At 41.0% G+C, this 16847-nt stretch overlaps 1 protein-coding gene across 11 annotated transcripts in view; it reads left to right on the forward strand.

Annotated features, from left to right (window-relative positions):
* The window catches only part of CDC42BPA (CDC42 binding protein kinase alpha), a 182350-nt gene that overhangs the window by 60240 nt on the left and 105263 nt on the right, over positions 1–16847 (forward strand). For all 11 annotated transcript variants that reach the window (XM_084868837.1, XM_084868828.1, XM_084868829.1 and 8 more), the window contains exons 4-5: positions 5218–5313; positions 8076–8224. In XM_084868837.1, coding sequence (XP_084724963.1) covers positions 5218–5313; positions 8076–8224 — 245 coding nt within the window. The remainder of the gene's footprint in view (positions 1–5217; positions 5314–8075; positions 8225–16847) is intronic.

Consider the following 16847-nt stretch of genomic DNA (forward strand, 5'->3'; position numbering starts at 1 on the left):
CACTCAGCCAGCTGAGCCCCGCCGGCCAGGGCTGTGCTTATTTTGATGAAGTTGGATGTGCTGGGGAAGAACTGTGAAAGGGGAGGGTAACTGTTAGCTTCCACTGCTGACTGGAAGAAGTGGCAAAGTTGTAGATAAAACAAGGGATAGTTGAAAATTAAATGTTATTTTCTTGAATTGTAAAGCACTAATATATCCTGTGTCTGAGGCAAGATGGAATGAAATTCTTCTCCCTGTCCTTTCCATTAAGTAGCTAAAGACTCTGCGCATTAATTATAAAACGAACATGACAAGGCTCTGAGAGGCAGAGAGAAGAAGGTGGACCAGCTGGGGATGTGGGGTCCTGTGGAGCAGCCCTCGCTCTGTGGTGTCAGGAGTGCAGAGTGCCCTCTCAGAGCATGCACAGTGTGAAATGAAAGTCAAGGGAAGGATGTCCTTCAGAGATGCTGCTGTGGACTGTCCTGGGGCACTCCAGTTTGTGTAGACTGAGGTTGAAGCGATTTAAAAATAATTTTTACACTAAAGGATTTTCATGTTGTGCTGACCCACCCTGGAATTTATCCATTCCCTGGATCAAACTCCTCAGTAGTGAAACCTCTGAGGTTTGGGGTCAGGTACACATAATCTCGAGTAGCTATTGCTAAATTGTCTTCTAGAAACATACCCTGTTTCCCCGAAAATAAGACAATGTCTTATATTAATTTTTTCTCCCAAAGTTGCGCTAGGTCTTATTTTCAGGAGATGTCTTATCTTTCCATGCGCTAGGTCTTATTTTCGGAGGATGTCTTATTTTCGGGGAAACACGGTGGTAGTATCAGCATATCTTTGCATTCAGCATGAAAACGTGTTGTTGTCTCCCTCATTTGCCAATTTTAGATGTTATCAAATGATTTCTTTCTTTTTAAGAAAATATATTTTATTGATATTTTACATAGAGGAAGGGGGAGGGTTTGAAACATCAATCAGCTGCCTCCTGCACACCTCCTACTGAGGATGTGCCTGCAATCAAGGTACATGCCCTTAACCAAAATCGAACCTGGGACCCTTCAGTCCGTAGGCTAATGCTCTATCCACTAAGCCAACGGTTAGGGCGATTTGTCTTTCTTGAAAAAACATTTTTTTCTGACAAATAACGTAAAAAGTGACATCTCATGTTTGGTTCAACCATCAAATATATATTGGAGATTTAAAAGTAAATTGCTATCTTGGTGTAAAAGACCTGATATTGGATCCCTGGCTGGTGTGGCTCAGTGGATGAGCGCCGATCCAAGAACCAGGAGGTCACCAATTCAATTCCTAGTCAGGGCACATGCCTGGGTTGCCAGCTCAATCCCCATTGGGGGTGGGGGAAGTTGTGTAGGAAACAGCCAATCAATGTTTCTCTCCCTTGATGTTTCTGTCTCTCTAGCTCTCTCCTTTCCTCACTCTAAAAAATCAATAAAAACATTAAAAAAGGACCTGATACTGGAATTCTTGCATTTTGCAATTTAAAATTCCACTTGTGTATCTTCTTTAAGAAAATGAAAATTTTGGCTTTTCTCCTCTCAAATATTAGAATAATTCAATTATTATTTGAAAGAATTTCTCGGTGTTAATATTGTATAGGAGATACAAGTCTTTATTAATAAATGAGAAGCCAAAGTACATATAATCACAAGTGGATTTTCTTGTTTTAACACATGATTTCCAAGTGTTCAGGTAATTGGATGTACTGTATAGGAATGCAGAAGAATGTTGCTTTATGAATGTGTACCTATGGATGTGGGGAAGAGAATCATGTGACAGTTTTGCCAAATTATTATTCTTTTTATCTTGTCCACATTAACTTCTGTTTTACCATAGGTATTCCTATTGCTCTTTGTCTGTAACCAATAGCCCATTAAGGATAAAATTTGGACAATATGTAACTGAATATTAAAAATATAAAACTGCAAATCTGTCAAACCCATCAGTGTCCCCAGCAGAATGTTTGGTTAAATAGAAACTGAGTGATAGGATCTGAAGAAGTCATGTGATCTCCAGTAACCCCTTCTACTGCTCATGGCATTCTTAGAGACTAAAATGTTCTGTTTTTAAAGGGGGATATATATTTTTTTAATCCAGTTTTATATATATATATATATTTTTTAATTGATTTTACACAGAGAGGAATTGAGAGGGATAGAGAGTTAGAAACGTCGATGAGAGAGAAACATCGACCAGCTGCCTCTTGCACACCCTGTACTGGGGATGTGCCCGCAACCAAGGTATGTGCTCTTGACCGGAATCGAACCCGGGACCTTTCAGTCCACAGGCCAACGCTCTATCCACTGAGCCAAACCGGTTTCGGCTGTTTTGTTTTGTTTTTAAGGGTAATTGAAGTAGAGATTTTTACAGCCTTTAACCATGTTGAATCCTTGGGACACTTTATGAACTCATGGCATGCATCATGGTTTGGTTAATATTGACCAAGGACAGGGTTTCTCAACAAGGGCACTTGTGATATTTGGTGCCAGATAATTCCTTGAGGGACTGTCTGTGCATTGTAGGATGTGTGGCTGCATCCTGGCCCCTTCCCACTGGATGCCAGAAGCATTAACACCCTTCAACCCAGTGGTGACAACGAAGGACAATGTGACCTATCAAAGCAAAAAAAGACTGCATTTCACATCTAAACTCAGTGTCTGAGGCACTAATAGGATTAGTTTCATCCTGAATGTTTATGGATAAAGTCAACTGATGTCTGGGATTTGCTTAAAAATTTGTACACATGGGTGTGCATATATGTGCATGGAGGGAAGTTGGTAGTAAGATGAAACAAGGTTGAGAAATAAAATAATTGTGTTGTTTGTTTGTTTTTAAATATATATTTTATTGATTTTTTTACAGAGAGGAAGGGAGAGAAGGATAGAGAGCTAGAAACATCGATGAGAGAGAAACATCCACCAGCTGCCTCCTGCATACCCCCTACTGGGGATGTGCCCGCAACCAATGTACATGCCCTTGACCAGAATCGAACCTAGGACCTTTCAGTCCGCAGACCGACGCTCTATCCACTAAGCCAAACTGGTTTCGGCTATTTTTTTCCTTGAAACAGTTTAGAATAGATTAGAATCTACTGAAGTTTAATTTGTTTTGTAAAGTCTTTGGAGCTTTATTTAGTTTGGAGTCATCAATCAAATGTTTATTAGATTCTAGCTGGAATGTCTCAAAATTCCAGATAGCAGTCATAATAAAATAAAGTCAGGAGAAAGGTGTCTCCTAGCCCCTGGCAACCTTTACCATCTTTAAAAGGTTAGCAGCAAACCACAACTTCACCGCAGTTAAATTCTGAAACAGAACTTAGTGGTGAGCATGCCAAATGATTCCATTTTCTCCCTAAAATGAACCAAAGTATAATGTAGATTTTAATAACCCAATTAAAGGGTAAAACTCCCATGTATTGGGTTCAATCTTTAACTGGAGGCCCGGTGCACGAAATTTGTGCACAGGTAGGGTCCCTAGGCCTGTTGTAGATCAGGGCCGATCAGGGCCTCCCTTCCAGCTGCCAGTTGGAATCTCCCTCCCCAGCTGCTTTCATTCCACGCCTCCCTCTAGTGGTCAGTCTACATCATAGCAAGCAATTGAACTCCTGGCCAAACTCCCAAGGGGGACACTGCTTATTAGGCTTTTATATATACAGATTGCTTTTAATATTTTCTCTGGTGATGCTAATTAATACATGCCTTTGGAAATTCTACTTGATCAAATAAAATTTATATAAATATTAAAAGTCAGGGTGCCTAATCAGGGTAAAATAGGTCATGTTAATTGTTTTGTATGTCATTGTTGTTGAATTTACCTTGTGCTAAATAAATTATGAAGCACCTTTATGTAGAGTACTATATGATGATTTTTCAATGTGTATGGAATATGGTACAACCATTAAGAAATATTAGGTCTCTAATGAAAGGTATTTAAATATATTGTTACTTAACAAAACAGCTTATAGAGTACTGTGATCTCATTTGTAAAGAAAAGATAGGGGATATGGGATTCCACATGAATTGTGTATGGTATGTGTGTAAGCTTATGTAGACCCAGAAATTTTCTGAGAAGATATTCAACAGAAATGTAACCTCTGGACACAAGTGGATATTGAAAGTAAGGGGGCTTGACTCATGGAGACTTTCAGTTTCTACTTTACCTTTATAATATGGAGATATTCTCAGAAAAAATAAAACTTTTATAAATCAGTAAGAAAAAATTCATTAGAGAAAATGGGCAAAGGGAGTGAACAGTTCAGAGAAAGCTCAGGTGTTCAATAAGCATATGTAAAGCTACTTATCTATACTTATAAGTGGGAATAAATTAATTAAAAGAACAATGAGATATTATTTCACACCTATTATATTGACATACACTTAAAAGTCTAATAATGCCAAGTACAGTTGGGGATGTGGGGAAAAGGGTAGATTTCATATAGTGGAGTGAGGGTAGTAATTGGTACACCACTTAGAAAAGAAAATTGGTTTTATGTAGTTACAGTTGAAAATGCTTCTATTTTTAAATGTATAACCGAGATAAACTTGTACACTTGTACAAATATATTCATTGCAACATTGTAATATAAAATAGGAAATAACCTATGTTTTCATGATGAGGAGGGTTGCATAAATTTTGGAGTATTCAAACAGGAATATCATAGCAATTAAAAAAATAAGTCATGATTGAATAAAAAGTGATCAAGTTGCAAAAGAGTAGATAAAAATTATATCATTCATGGAAATTTTCAAAATACAAAACACTTCTATTATTTTTAGTCACAGACATGTGTCAAAGCATATGACGGGAATGCTAGTAGTATATGCTAGCTTCAGATTATTTATTATGTCAGGGGAGGAAACGGGGAGAATCCGATAGTAGTAGGAAGGCTTCAACTTGTGTCTTATTTCCTTAAAAATAAAAAGATCAGAAGTAATTGTTGCAAAATGTTTTGTATGTTATCTAGATGGTAGGTTGGACCGTGAGTGTTAAATGATTCTGTGTGCTTCCTGATTCTTTGAACTCTTAACAGTATTTGGAGTGTACTCCTCCAGGTGCCTATTTCTGGTTGACTTGTTGAAAGTCATGTAATACTGGATGTACTCTTTTCCCAAAATAGCAAGTATAATAAATACGTTGAACGAATGTTTGCGTAGTCTATTTCCTGGATTTACATAACATGTTCTCTATCTAAATACCTTTTCTCCTTTCCAGACGGCATGTTTCCGTGAAGAGAGGGACGTGCTAGTGAATGGAGACAATAAATGGATTACAACTTTGCATTATGCCTTTCAGGATGACAACAACCTAGTAAGAATCATTTTTCAGTTTTATTGGGACATAATTGACATATATCACCGACTCAGTCTACGGCCCACCGCATGCTGGTTTGACTTACATACATTGTGAACTGATTACCACCTTAGGTTCAGCTAGTGCCTGTCTTCTCATGTAGATACAATAAACAGAAAAGAAAAAGGGGGAACATTCTCCTGTGTTGACAGTTCTCAGGACTTCCTCTCCTAACAACTTCCTTATGTATCCTAGAGCAGAGTTAGCATTATATCCTAGGAGTTATTTATCTTATAACGAGTTTGTACCTTCCTGTGGTCCCCTCTCTCCGGCTTCCCACCTCTGCTAGCCATGAGTCTGATTTCTGTTTCTGTGCGGTTGGTGTCTGAAAGGACGAGGGTTTGAAAGATGAGAGGAAGGCTAGTGTGATCAGAGGACAGCAGCGAAGGGGAAAGATATGAAATGAGGCTTCCAGCGTGTGGGTCATGCTGAGGAATTCAGATTTTATTCTCATTTCAAATTGGACTTTAAGGGGAGTGTGATACAGCTTTATATTTTACACAGACCATCCTGGCAGCGGTATGGGAGATGGATTTTCAGAAGCAAAACTAGAGAAAGAGCTCTGGCCAGGCGGCTCCGTTGGCTGGGCACCATCACATACACCAAAAGGTTGTGGGTTCGGTTCCAGTCAGGGCACATATCGGGTTGCGGTTTCCATCCCCAGCCTGGGTGTGCACAGGAGACAGCTTTCGATGTTTCCTCTCTCATCCGTGTGTTGGAGTGGAAATCAGTGGAGGAGAGGAGTCAGAATGACTCCCGGTTTGCCAGGTCTGGTTTGTGGGATTCAGTGGTTGGTACTTGATGAACTGAGTTGGAGAAGCAGGAGGATGAGAACGTATTCTTTGAATTGTCATGTGATTCATTTAGTGAGTCTGGTGCTTCTGAGGGCGAATGGCACTGCACATCTGGGAGTTCTTATAAATCAGATTTCGGCAAACTGGCCTGAGCTCAAATCTGGCCCACCACCCATTTTTGTATAGCCTGCAAGCTAAGAATTGTTTTTATATTTTTAAATAGTTGAAAAAAATCAAAAGAGGAGTAATTTATGGCTTGTGAATATTATATAAAATTTGAATTTCAGTGGCCATGGAGTTTTGTTGGAAAACAACCATGCTGTTGGTTTATGTATTATCTACGGCTGCTTTTGGACTACAGTGGTCAAGTTGGGTAGTGTGACAGAGACTGACGCCATGACAGGGAAACATACTGTGTGTGTTACTGCCATTGCTTTGCATTGCTGCTCAGCAGATTACAAATTGCAGTGACAGTAATAACTTGATAGCTTTGCAAGTGCTATATATGTTTGTCATTGTTTTTGTTACTAGTGCATATGGGGTTATGGAAAATTAAGGAGAAGAAAATGATAGACTTCAAATACCATTCACTTAAAGCACAGTAGAGTGTGGATCGTTTTGTTAACAAGTTAAATGACAGCATGTTGTTCTTTATGCAACTACACTACAACTATACTAATGGAAGCAAATAAAAATGTTTGCACACTGAGCACTCATTCCATCATTCCTAACACAGAGAACAGCAGTCAGTAAAGTTAGAAAATTTAAAACAGAACATCTTATCACAGCAGAATTACTTTCCAAAACTAAAAAATGAAATGAGGCTGCAACTGTAGGAAGTTCCTTGAGTGGCTCATTTGTTAGCCAAACAGGAAAGCCATCCACCAATGCTGAGATAATTAAATCATGTCTGACTGCAGCAGCCAAAGAAATGTGTCCACAGAAAATTAACTTGTCTACGACTCTTAGCCTTTGGTGAGAACAGTTGCTCAAGAATTGAGGGAATTGGGAACAACATCAATGGCTGATTATAAAACCAGGGAAAGGATTTTGAGTGGTTTTCTTTGGGTCTTGAGTTGAAAGATGTTACTGATTCTGCTCAGTTCTTATTATTTGAAGAGTCAATGCTGAATTAGAAGTAACTGAGAAATCAGCCTGTATGAATAGTTTGTGGTACCATTATAGTCAATAGCGTTTTCAAAGACGTTTAGAAAACACTCACCCGGCACAAACTGACTTGGAATCTGCTAAGATGTGTTACAATGGAGAGTGATGACGGGTGTGTGAAGCAGAAAGAGGCTTAGTTGGACATACACAAATCATTGTTAATCAGCAGGTGGTTTGCAGCAAATATTTTAACCTGTTATTTGTTATTGAACCAGTAGTATCAACGTTGAACTTCATTAAGTCTCTTGGACACAAGTGTTATCATTTTCACAAATTTTTGTCAGAAATCAAAGCTGAATGTCCTGACCTGCTATACAGTACAGCTGTTCAGTGGTTTTGTAGTGGTAACATATTATTGCAATATTTTGAGCAAAGGACCAAGGTTGAAATATTTTTGAACCAAAAAACTCATCCTCAACCATTATTGTGAAATTCCAAATCACTTTAGAAAATAGCTTTTTCTGTAGAGTTCATATGTTTTTAAAATATTTTTAATCTAAATTACAAGGCAAAGCGGCATTTATGTGGAAAACAACAGTAATCCTATGTTGCTCCCTGTCCCAGTTTTTAAAAATGTATTTTTCTGCTTTATGACATTTACAAGTTTTGTAATGACTGCTGATGATAATCTTATGTAGCTTTTTGTTAGTTGACAACAAAAGTCTTTTACTTAGTGATGTTTGATCTTGGGTTACATTAAATATACTCTTTTTCACCCTTTTAAACATTTATTGAGAACATTTTATTGTTTCTTTCCAGTATCTTGTTATGGATTATTATGTTGGTGGGGACTTGCTTACTCTGCTCAGCAAATTTGAAGATAGATTGCCTGAAGACATGGCTCGATTTTACTTGGCTGAGATGGTGATAGCAATCGACTCAGTTCATCAGCTGCACTATGTACACAGGTGAGTAAGATGTGCTCTCACTGCCTCGTGATGTCTGGAGGCAGACGTCTGTTTGTGCCAGTTTATTGAGGACTAAGATACGTTTCTCATCAGTCAGAGTTTTTATTCTACGATGGTTTTAATCGTTTGCCTCTCCAAGGCACATCACATCCCTGAATATGGCACACAATAATGAGATAAGCTAAGGTGAACAATTAGTGTAAGATCACTGGTAATTTATGCTGTGTTCAATATAGGGTAACATTCCTTATCACCTTTTTATTTTTATATTTGCCTTATTTTCTCCATTAGATTTTAAGCTTCTGGAGTTACAGACTGGTATTTTTCTGTTGTGCTCAGTGGATGTATTTTATTATTTCCCTCTGGTGGTTTTCTTTACTAGACCTTGAGCGTTGTGGTTGTTGCAAGGTTTCCTTACTGGGTGTGGATTTAGAGGTTGCTGCAGTGTAGTACTCTCATCATCCTATTTAATAAAGATGTAATATGCAAATGCTTATTGCGCTGTGAAGCATAACGACTGACCTTGTATCGACTGACTGCATAACGACCGGATCACATATCAGCAGGAGGGTGGGGCAGTGAGCTACAAGCGGGCAGTGGAGAGCTACAGGAGGAAGCAGGACAGCAAGCTATGTGGGGGGAAGGGGGGACAAGGGGCGGGGAGAGCTACTGGAGGTGGGCAGTGAGCTACTGGCGCATGGATTCGTGTACAGGGCTACTAGTCAAATCATATTTTAGGAACAGTTGTTGTTACCTGGTGTTTAGGCTAAATTATACTTAAATTTCAAAATTGGTTGCATCAGTTACTGTTGGATAGTGTCCAGTGGCTTTTATTTTCTCATAGTCAAGTTCTTTACCTAGTCATTTCTTTCCTTCTCACTTCATTCCATAATGGATTTAAATAACTTAAAGTAAGAATGTGTATGATAAAGTGGAGGACTAAAATATGTGGGGTACTAAAGAGTTGTGAGATTGGAATTATATTTAAAAGTAAATAATATAAAATAGGATAAAATACCTAAAGAACAGACATTGTCAAGTGATGCTTTCGTATTTCTCATGCATACTTTTACTTCTTTCTGATATCATAGTTAATTCATGTGAGAAAGTCCACGTTTCAGATTAGACTTAGGCCGCAAGGGCGCAGGCACACCGGCTTTTTGTGGAACAGTCTCTCTCTGAAGGCTTGCTTCGTGGGACTTCCTGGTGTGTGTGTGCTTTCCTGTGTTTGTTTTAAAGTTAAGCACTGACTTGAACAGATTCTTAGGGTGGAATGTGCTTTTTGAAGTAATCTCTCCTTACCCTAGTTCAAAAATAAAACAAACACAAAACTAAAAACAATTCACTTATTCATGGATTTCTTCATAACTCCCATTTTCCCCCAGTGGAATTTGTTCCATATTCAAGGTTTGTGATGGCAGTTTTTATGAACCTCATCTATTTAATGTTAACATTTTATATATTATGTTTACCTCTAGGGTAAAATGTACTGATACATTATAGGAAATGGATCCAACCTATTTTAATAGAATTTGTTGGGGAAATGCACAGAATTCAGTTCTGAAGCGTTTCCCTGATCCCCTAAGAATGTTATGAAGGACAGGCATGTGCTGGGCCTCCACCAGGCTTTGGGCTGATTTCATCTTTCAGGTTGGATTTGTGGCGTGATTTGGCAGTTATCCTCTTGGTACATGTAAAATCATTACCCTTTACCGTGAGAGGGAAATGCTTTGTGGCAGGAAGCTAATATAAAACCGCCCTCAGTCTCTCCCAGGCTGGAGTCCCATTTCAAAATTGTAATTTTTCATACTGCTAGTGGAGGAGGTAATTTTATTATACTCTGAAATTACTAAAGAATAGATAACATTATAGTTAAAATTTGTTAGCTATAGGTGAACTCAAGCTTTGCACCATAGTGAAATTATGTTACGTAGAGACAGTCACTGATTACAGTGCATTTGATATTTCAGTGACTGAGGATTTGGGGCCAACTTCAGAAATAGCAGGAACAATTCCAAAAGACCACCTTACATCTGACACCAACTGCAGATATGGGTGGTTCTCAAAACCACCTCGGTTTCCATAACTTGCAGGGTCTCAGAGAACGCACTGAAAGCTGTTCTTAGTGAGTCTGTTGGTGGGAAGGGTGCAGCTGGAACCAGGCAGGAGGAGCAGCACGCAGGGCGGAGTCCGGGAGAAGCACCAAACGCACGGGAGAAGCACCGGGCGCATCACGTGTGACGGTGGCGTGGAGTGCTGCCAACTGGAAGCACACTTGGGCTTTGTTTTCAGAGTTCTGGGGAGTCTCAGCATGCTGCCTGCATGACTGACCATTAGTCTCCAGCCCTCCCCAGACGTGGGGATGGTACCTCTAGTTTCAGAAATAAAACATACCGCATGTCCCATGTTAATTACATCGCTCATAAATCACAATGTTAGGCTGCTTGGTGGCCAAGTCCCAGCCAAACAAAGATACCTCTGGTGGCGTGACATCCCAGGAGCCTCGGGGACACCTCCCGTTGTCTGAGGGCAAAGGCCACGCCGCTCTGGTGAGATCAGTTTTTTAATATACAGGACACCCATTGGCCTCCACTGAGGCTTTTTGTTGTTGTTCATCCTCACCCGAGGACATTTTCCCATTGATTTTTAGGGAGAGGGGAAGAGAGAGGGGGAGACAGAGAAACATCGATGTGAGAGAAAAACATCAATTGGTTGCCTGCTGAATGCCCTGATCAGAGCTCGAGCCAGGGAGGAGCCTGCCACTGAGGTACATGCCCTTGACTGGAATTGAACCTGGGACCCTTCGGTCTGCAAGCTGACGCTCTATCCACTGAGCCACACCAGCTAGAGCTAGTGAGGGCTTTCTTAAAAAAAAAAAAATCATATTTGTCTGGCTAATCTACATTTTGTATAGCATTTATATGATGGACATATTCAGTGTGAATATGCCTGCATGTGGAGGAGGCAGCTTGAACTGTTTGTTTTCAAGAGTTGTGTTAACTTTGAATATGAAATTGGATTTACCAAAGAATCCAATGCGTCCAATGCGTCTCTCATTGAAGTGAGAGACGCATCAGTTGGTTGCCTCCTACAGGCACCCTGGGGATGACCCTGCAGCGGAGGTAAATGCCTTCCCTGGAAGCGAACCTGAGACCCTTCCATCCGCAGGCTAGCACTCTGCCCACAGCCAGACAAGCTGGGGGCTTTCCACTCCTTTCATTGATGACACTTGGTATCTGGTTGGCTGGCTGCCACTTTACTGGCAAGCTGTCATAGATGTGAGTGGTTCTGAATCCCAGAAGTGATTTTGCTGGCCTGTTGTTCTGTTTATCCGTGGCTGTATAATGTGTTTTTTAGAAGCTGGGAGAGATAGAATGTGTAATGCAAGGTGCATTAACACCTGTGGAAGGGTGTTGGCAGAAGCAGGATTCGAAAGAGGAACAAGCCATCCCTGACCGGTTTGGTTCAGTGGATAGAGCATCAGCCTGCGGACTCAAGGGTCCCAGTTTCGATTCCAGTCAAGGGCATGTACTATGGTTGGGGCACATGCCCAGTGGGGGGTGTGCAGGAGGCAGCTGGTCAATGTTTCTCTCATCGATGTTTCTAACTCTCTACTGCTCTCCCTCCCTGTAAAAAAAAAAAAAAAAAAAATATATATATATATATATATATATATATATATATATATATATATATATATATATTTATGAAAGAAAGAGGTACAAGCCAAACTGCATTGCAGGCCAACCTCACCCAGCCCACTAGGCATTCTGGAGAGTCTGTGGTCCATCAGCATGGTGCTCCTTTAGCCAGATGGCTGCGTCGTACATTTCTGTGTCAGTCACAAGTGGCCGTGGCCGTGGCCGTCTCAGAAGACAGGCTCCTGTGGAGAGGCCTCTGGGAGCGTCTGCTGACGCTGAGGACCAAGCCCTCATCGAAGAAGAAGCAGCACGCTGTGTCCAGCGCAGACCTGAGTGGTGACTAATAGAAGACAGCACACTCTCTGCTCACGGGTCTGCGGTTCGCACAGGACCAGGCAGGGACTGCTCTCTGCTCTGCGGCATGAGCTGCAGTGACTCATCTGAGATCAGAAGCTCAGCTCTCAAGATGGCTCACTCACAGGCGGTATGGCTCAGCAGCTCCCCTTCAGCCAGGGAGCTAGCCTGGGGCCTTTGTTCTTTCCACATGGGCCTTGCCAGGGCTGCTTGACAGTTTGGTTTTGGTTTTGGTTTTGGTTAATTCTCATCCAAGGCTATTTTTTCCCATTGATTTTTCAGAGAGAGTGGAAGTGAGGGAGAGAGAGAGAAACATTGATGTGAGAGAGACACACTGATTGGTTGCCTCCTACAGGTGCCCTGACTAGGGCTGAGGATAGAACCTGCTACCCAGGAGCCTGCAATCCAATTCCTTGACTAGGAATCCAACCAGAGAATCTTGGGTGGGGAGAAGGGTGGGTACTCTAACCACTGAACACACCAGCTTGAGTTTCTTAAAATACTGTCTCGGTTCTAAGAGCAAGTGTGTGGTTAATATGTAAGTGTGACCATCTTTCTACCTAGTTTTTATTTGGGATCTCTTTCCATCCTGTATGCCAGTGAGCACAATCTTATGAGATAAAGAAGGGCATTCTCTACTCAGTAGCTGTACCTACATCTGCCTGACATCTGTGGGGACTAGAATCCGTGGGCTGTTTCCCTTTGCCCACTTTTTCAGAAGCCTGGCGTGCAGAGAACCAAAGCGATCTCTGCATAGGTTGGCCCAGGTCAAGCCCTACCTGTGGCCTTTCTCCCAGGCGCTTTTCCTGTGGCCACTGTGAAATATATTAGATGGAAACAATAACCTGGAAGGAAAAGAAAGCCACAAAAGGTCAAGCTGCAGCCGAAACCGGTTTGGCTCAGTGGTAGAGCGTCAGTCTGCGGACTGAAAGGTCCCAGGTTCGATTCCGGTCAAGGGCATGTACCTTGGTTGTGGGTACATCCCCGGTAGGGGGTGCGCAAGAGGCAGCTGGTCGATGTTTCTCTCTCATCGACGTTTCTAGCTCTCTATCCCTCTCTCCTCTTCTCTTTGAAAAAATCAATAAAATATATATTTTTTAAAAAGGTCAAGCTGCAGTCTGGTTGGAAAATAAGGAAGGGATGTGTCTTCTTTGTTTGAGGTGATCAAGTACATGGACTTAACATAAGTTTTAGGCCTTCCTCGTGCCCAGTAATTTAGGTCATATTTAGCATCTGCTAGATGGAAAATCATTTCCTGCTCCCGTGAGTACTCTTAAGTTATACTTCATATCGGTATTAGACTTTGTTCCCAAAATAAAAATAGAACATAAATATTTCCAAACCCAGCTGATGGCTGGAGGGCTAGCGCACACCCTCCTGAGCCTTACTGCCCAGACGAGCAGGAGTGCGTTCCCCCTGTGGGCCTTTCGGGACAGACGGACCTGTTGTTCAGCCACGGCACAGACTGGGGCTGGGGAGTGCGTCAGACGGCAAGATAATCCGATATGAAAGGTATAATTTTATTTCCTGCAGGACAGGGACCAATTAGGGTTGTCATTATAAAATTATTGTGTTCATCTACAATCTTGATATCCATTAATTAACTGTCTTGACTGGAAAACACTGCTGACTACAGATGATTATAGTGGCTTAGTCAGAATATTTTCATATTCTTGGATTAAGTGACTCATATACAATACTTACATGCATGTATTTTTATTTTTTTATTAACTGTAATCAAACAATACTGCATGTAATTAAAATAAAACTCAGCTAGTGTAGAAAAGATTATATTGAAAAACAGTTCCCCTCCATACCTCTCATGTTTGCTTTCCAGTGGCCAGCACATGGAACTGCTTTAAGCTAATTTTTCCTGTTGTTTAACCTCATATCTCTAATATCCGATATCTAAAGCTGATATCTCTCGGTATAAAATTTAGACATATATTTGCATTTTAGAATTGATTATATTTTTTGTTAGGAAGAGTTGCTGAATTTAGTAAATACTTTTTCAGTGAAATGGGAACTGATGGATGTTTCCTTAACTCGCTGTGTGTGTGTCACCCCTTACAAGTCGAGCAATGTCTTTCCTCTCAGCAATTTCACATCTGCATGCACAACCTAAAGAAATGCTCACACATGAGCATTAGGAGACATTTATACAAAATCACCTCAGCATTTTGTGTAAGAGCAACATAATAGTCTAAAACAATCAAATTGTTGGAAACAAATCTAAATTTTATAAGCAGAGGGAATTGAGAAATACATCTGGTATATGAAAGTATTCCATATAGAAATGAAAATTAATGAACTAGAGCAAAATTTGTCAACATGAAAAAAATTTTAAACATATTAGAATAAAACCAAGTTGCAAAACACTACACACAGGTTTGTATTAGTTATAAAGTTTAAAGACATTCAGAAAAATATGGAGTCCTATGGTTGCATTGGTATTTACTAATCCTCCAATAACATGAATGCATGGACATGGTCTGGATTAGACCTGTGGGTCATAATTTGCCAACCTGTGATGTATGACACACTCAAAGGAATTACTTCAGTAGTTAAGGTATTACTAATATTATCCCCTCTTACAGGTGAGAAAATTGAGGTTTAGAGGCCTCAATTGGTGTCATTTAGGTTAAATTACAATAACCTTATCATATCCCCATTAACCACATGGCAAGATAATTTTTTGTGTATGTAATGCTTATAGAAGATCCTTTTCCTTCCTCTAAAGGTAGAGTGAATTGTGAAGGTCTAATCTTATAGTTCTTCACAATTATAATCTTTAAGAGTATGTTTAGAAACTCTGCATTGCTGGGCCGTCTTTACAAAATTATTTTATGTATGATTTTTCTATGTTTGCAACATGTTTTATTGTTCAAATGGAGAAACATATAAAAACTGATTTGATTTTATTATTAGATGTGATTTTATTATTATATTACAGGCCAGTTACTTAATAATAATAGGTACCTTTATATAATATACACTAGAGGTCCGGTGCACGAAATTTGTGCATGGGATGCGGGGGGGGGGGGGGGGGGGGTGTCCCTCAGTCCAGCCTGCACCCTCTCCAATCTGGGACCCCTTGAGGGATGTTAAACTGCCTGTTTAGACCTGATCCTGGTGGGTGGGATCGGGTCTAAATGGGCAGTTGGACATTCCTCTCACAATCCAGGACTGCTGGCTCCCAAATGCTCACCTGTCTGCCTTCCTGATTGCCCCTAACCACTTCCGCCTGCCAGCCTGATCACTCCCTAACCACTCCCATGCCAGCCTCATTGATGTCTAACTGCTCCCCTGCCAGCCTGTTTGCCCCCAACTTTCCTCCTCTGCCAGCCTAGTCACCCCTAACTGTCCTCCCTTGCAGACCTGGTCCCTCTCAACTGCCCTCCCTTGCAGGCCTGGTTCCTCCCAACTGCCCCTCCCCTGCTGGCCATCTTGTGGTGGCCATCTTGTGTCCACATAGGGGCAGGATTTTTTACCACATGGGTGCAGCTATTGTGTGTTGGAGTGATAGTCAATCTGCATTTTACTCTTTTATTAGATAGGATAGAGGCCTGGTGCATGGATGGGGGGCCAGCTGGTTTGCCCTGAAGGGTGTCCCGGATCAGGGTGGGTGTTCCCTTGGGGCGTGGGGCGGCCTGGGTAAGGGCCTGTGGTGGTTTGCAGGCCGGCCACGCCCCTTGGCGACCCAAGCAGAGGCCCTGGTATCTAGAACTTATTTACCTTCTACAATTGAAACTTTGTTTCCTGGAGCGGATCCAAGCCTCCTGCTCTATCTGGGGCTGCCCCCATTTCTGTTTGGTTTTATGTATCTTCTATAATTGAAACTTTGTATCCTGGAGTGGAGGCCTAGGCCAGCCAGGGTGTGTGGCAAGCTGGGCTTCCTCTATTGCTGTGGAAACCCAAGCCTCTCCACTGCTCTCTGTGGCTGCAGCCATCTTGGTTGGTGTTTATTTGCATACTCGCTCTGATCGGCTGGTGGGTGTGGCTTGTGGGTATGGCTTGACAGGAGTGATGGTTAATTTGCATATTACTCTTATTAGGTGGTATTATTATTGAGCAATTGATTCTGTTGTTTTCTAAAGTCCTCTTTATGAAGCAATTTCTTTGTTTTGTCATGATATACAGTAATTGAGAATTATCTGCATTTACATTCAAGGTCTAGGAAGTACATTTTTCCCTGTTTAATTTTATGGGTCAGAAATTAGTATGGCTGGTGGGTATTAAGTGATTATGGCTCTTCTCTTTATGCCAGGGGTGGGGAACATCATTGGTCTTGGCCTGCCAAGCATTAAGGGTGAGTTAATTAAATGTTTGACCAAATTAGTAGGCTAATTTTTAAGTTGATAATTTTGTATGGCTCCTGAATGATGTTATCAATATCCAAGTGGCCCTTGGCAGGAAAAAGGTTCCCCACCCCTGTTTATCAGAAAGTAGGACTACTACAGGCGTGTTGGAATATGTGCAAATTTAAAGGTGGGTGGTAAGATCATTTATTTAATCTGAATGAAAATTATCACAGTACTTTTTATCTCCAGGAGAATACTGAAATGAGCTGTGTTTAAGAAAGTTTTAATATGAACCAGAGCCAGGATTTGAACCCATAAAGTACTCAA

Source organism: Pipistrellus hanaki (assembly GCF_964339955.1).
Source record: "Pipistrellus hanaki genome assembly, chromosome: 20".
In the NCBI taxonomy this organism is placed as follows: domain Eukaryota; kingdom Metazoa; phylum Chordata; class Mammalia; order Chiroptera; family Vespertilionidae; genus Pipistrellus; species Pipistrellus hanaki.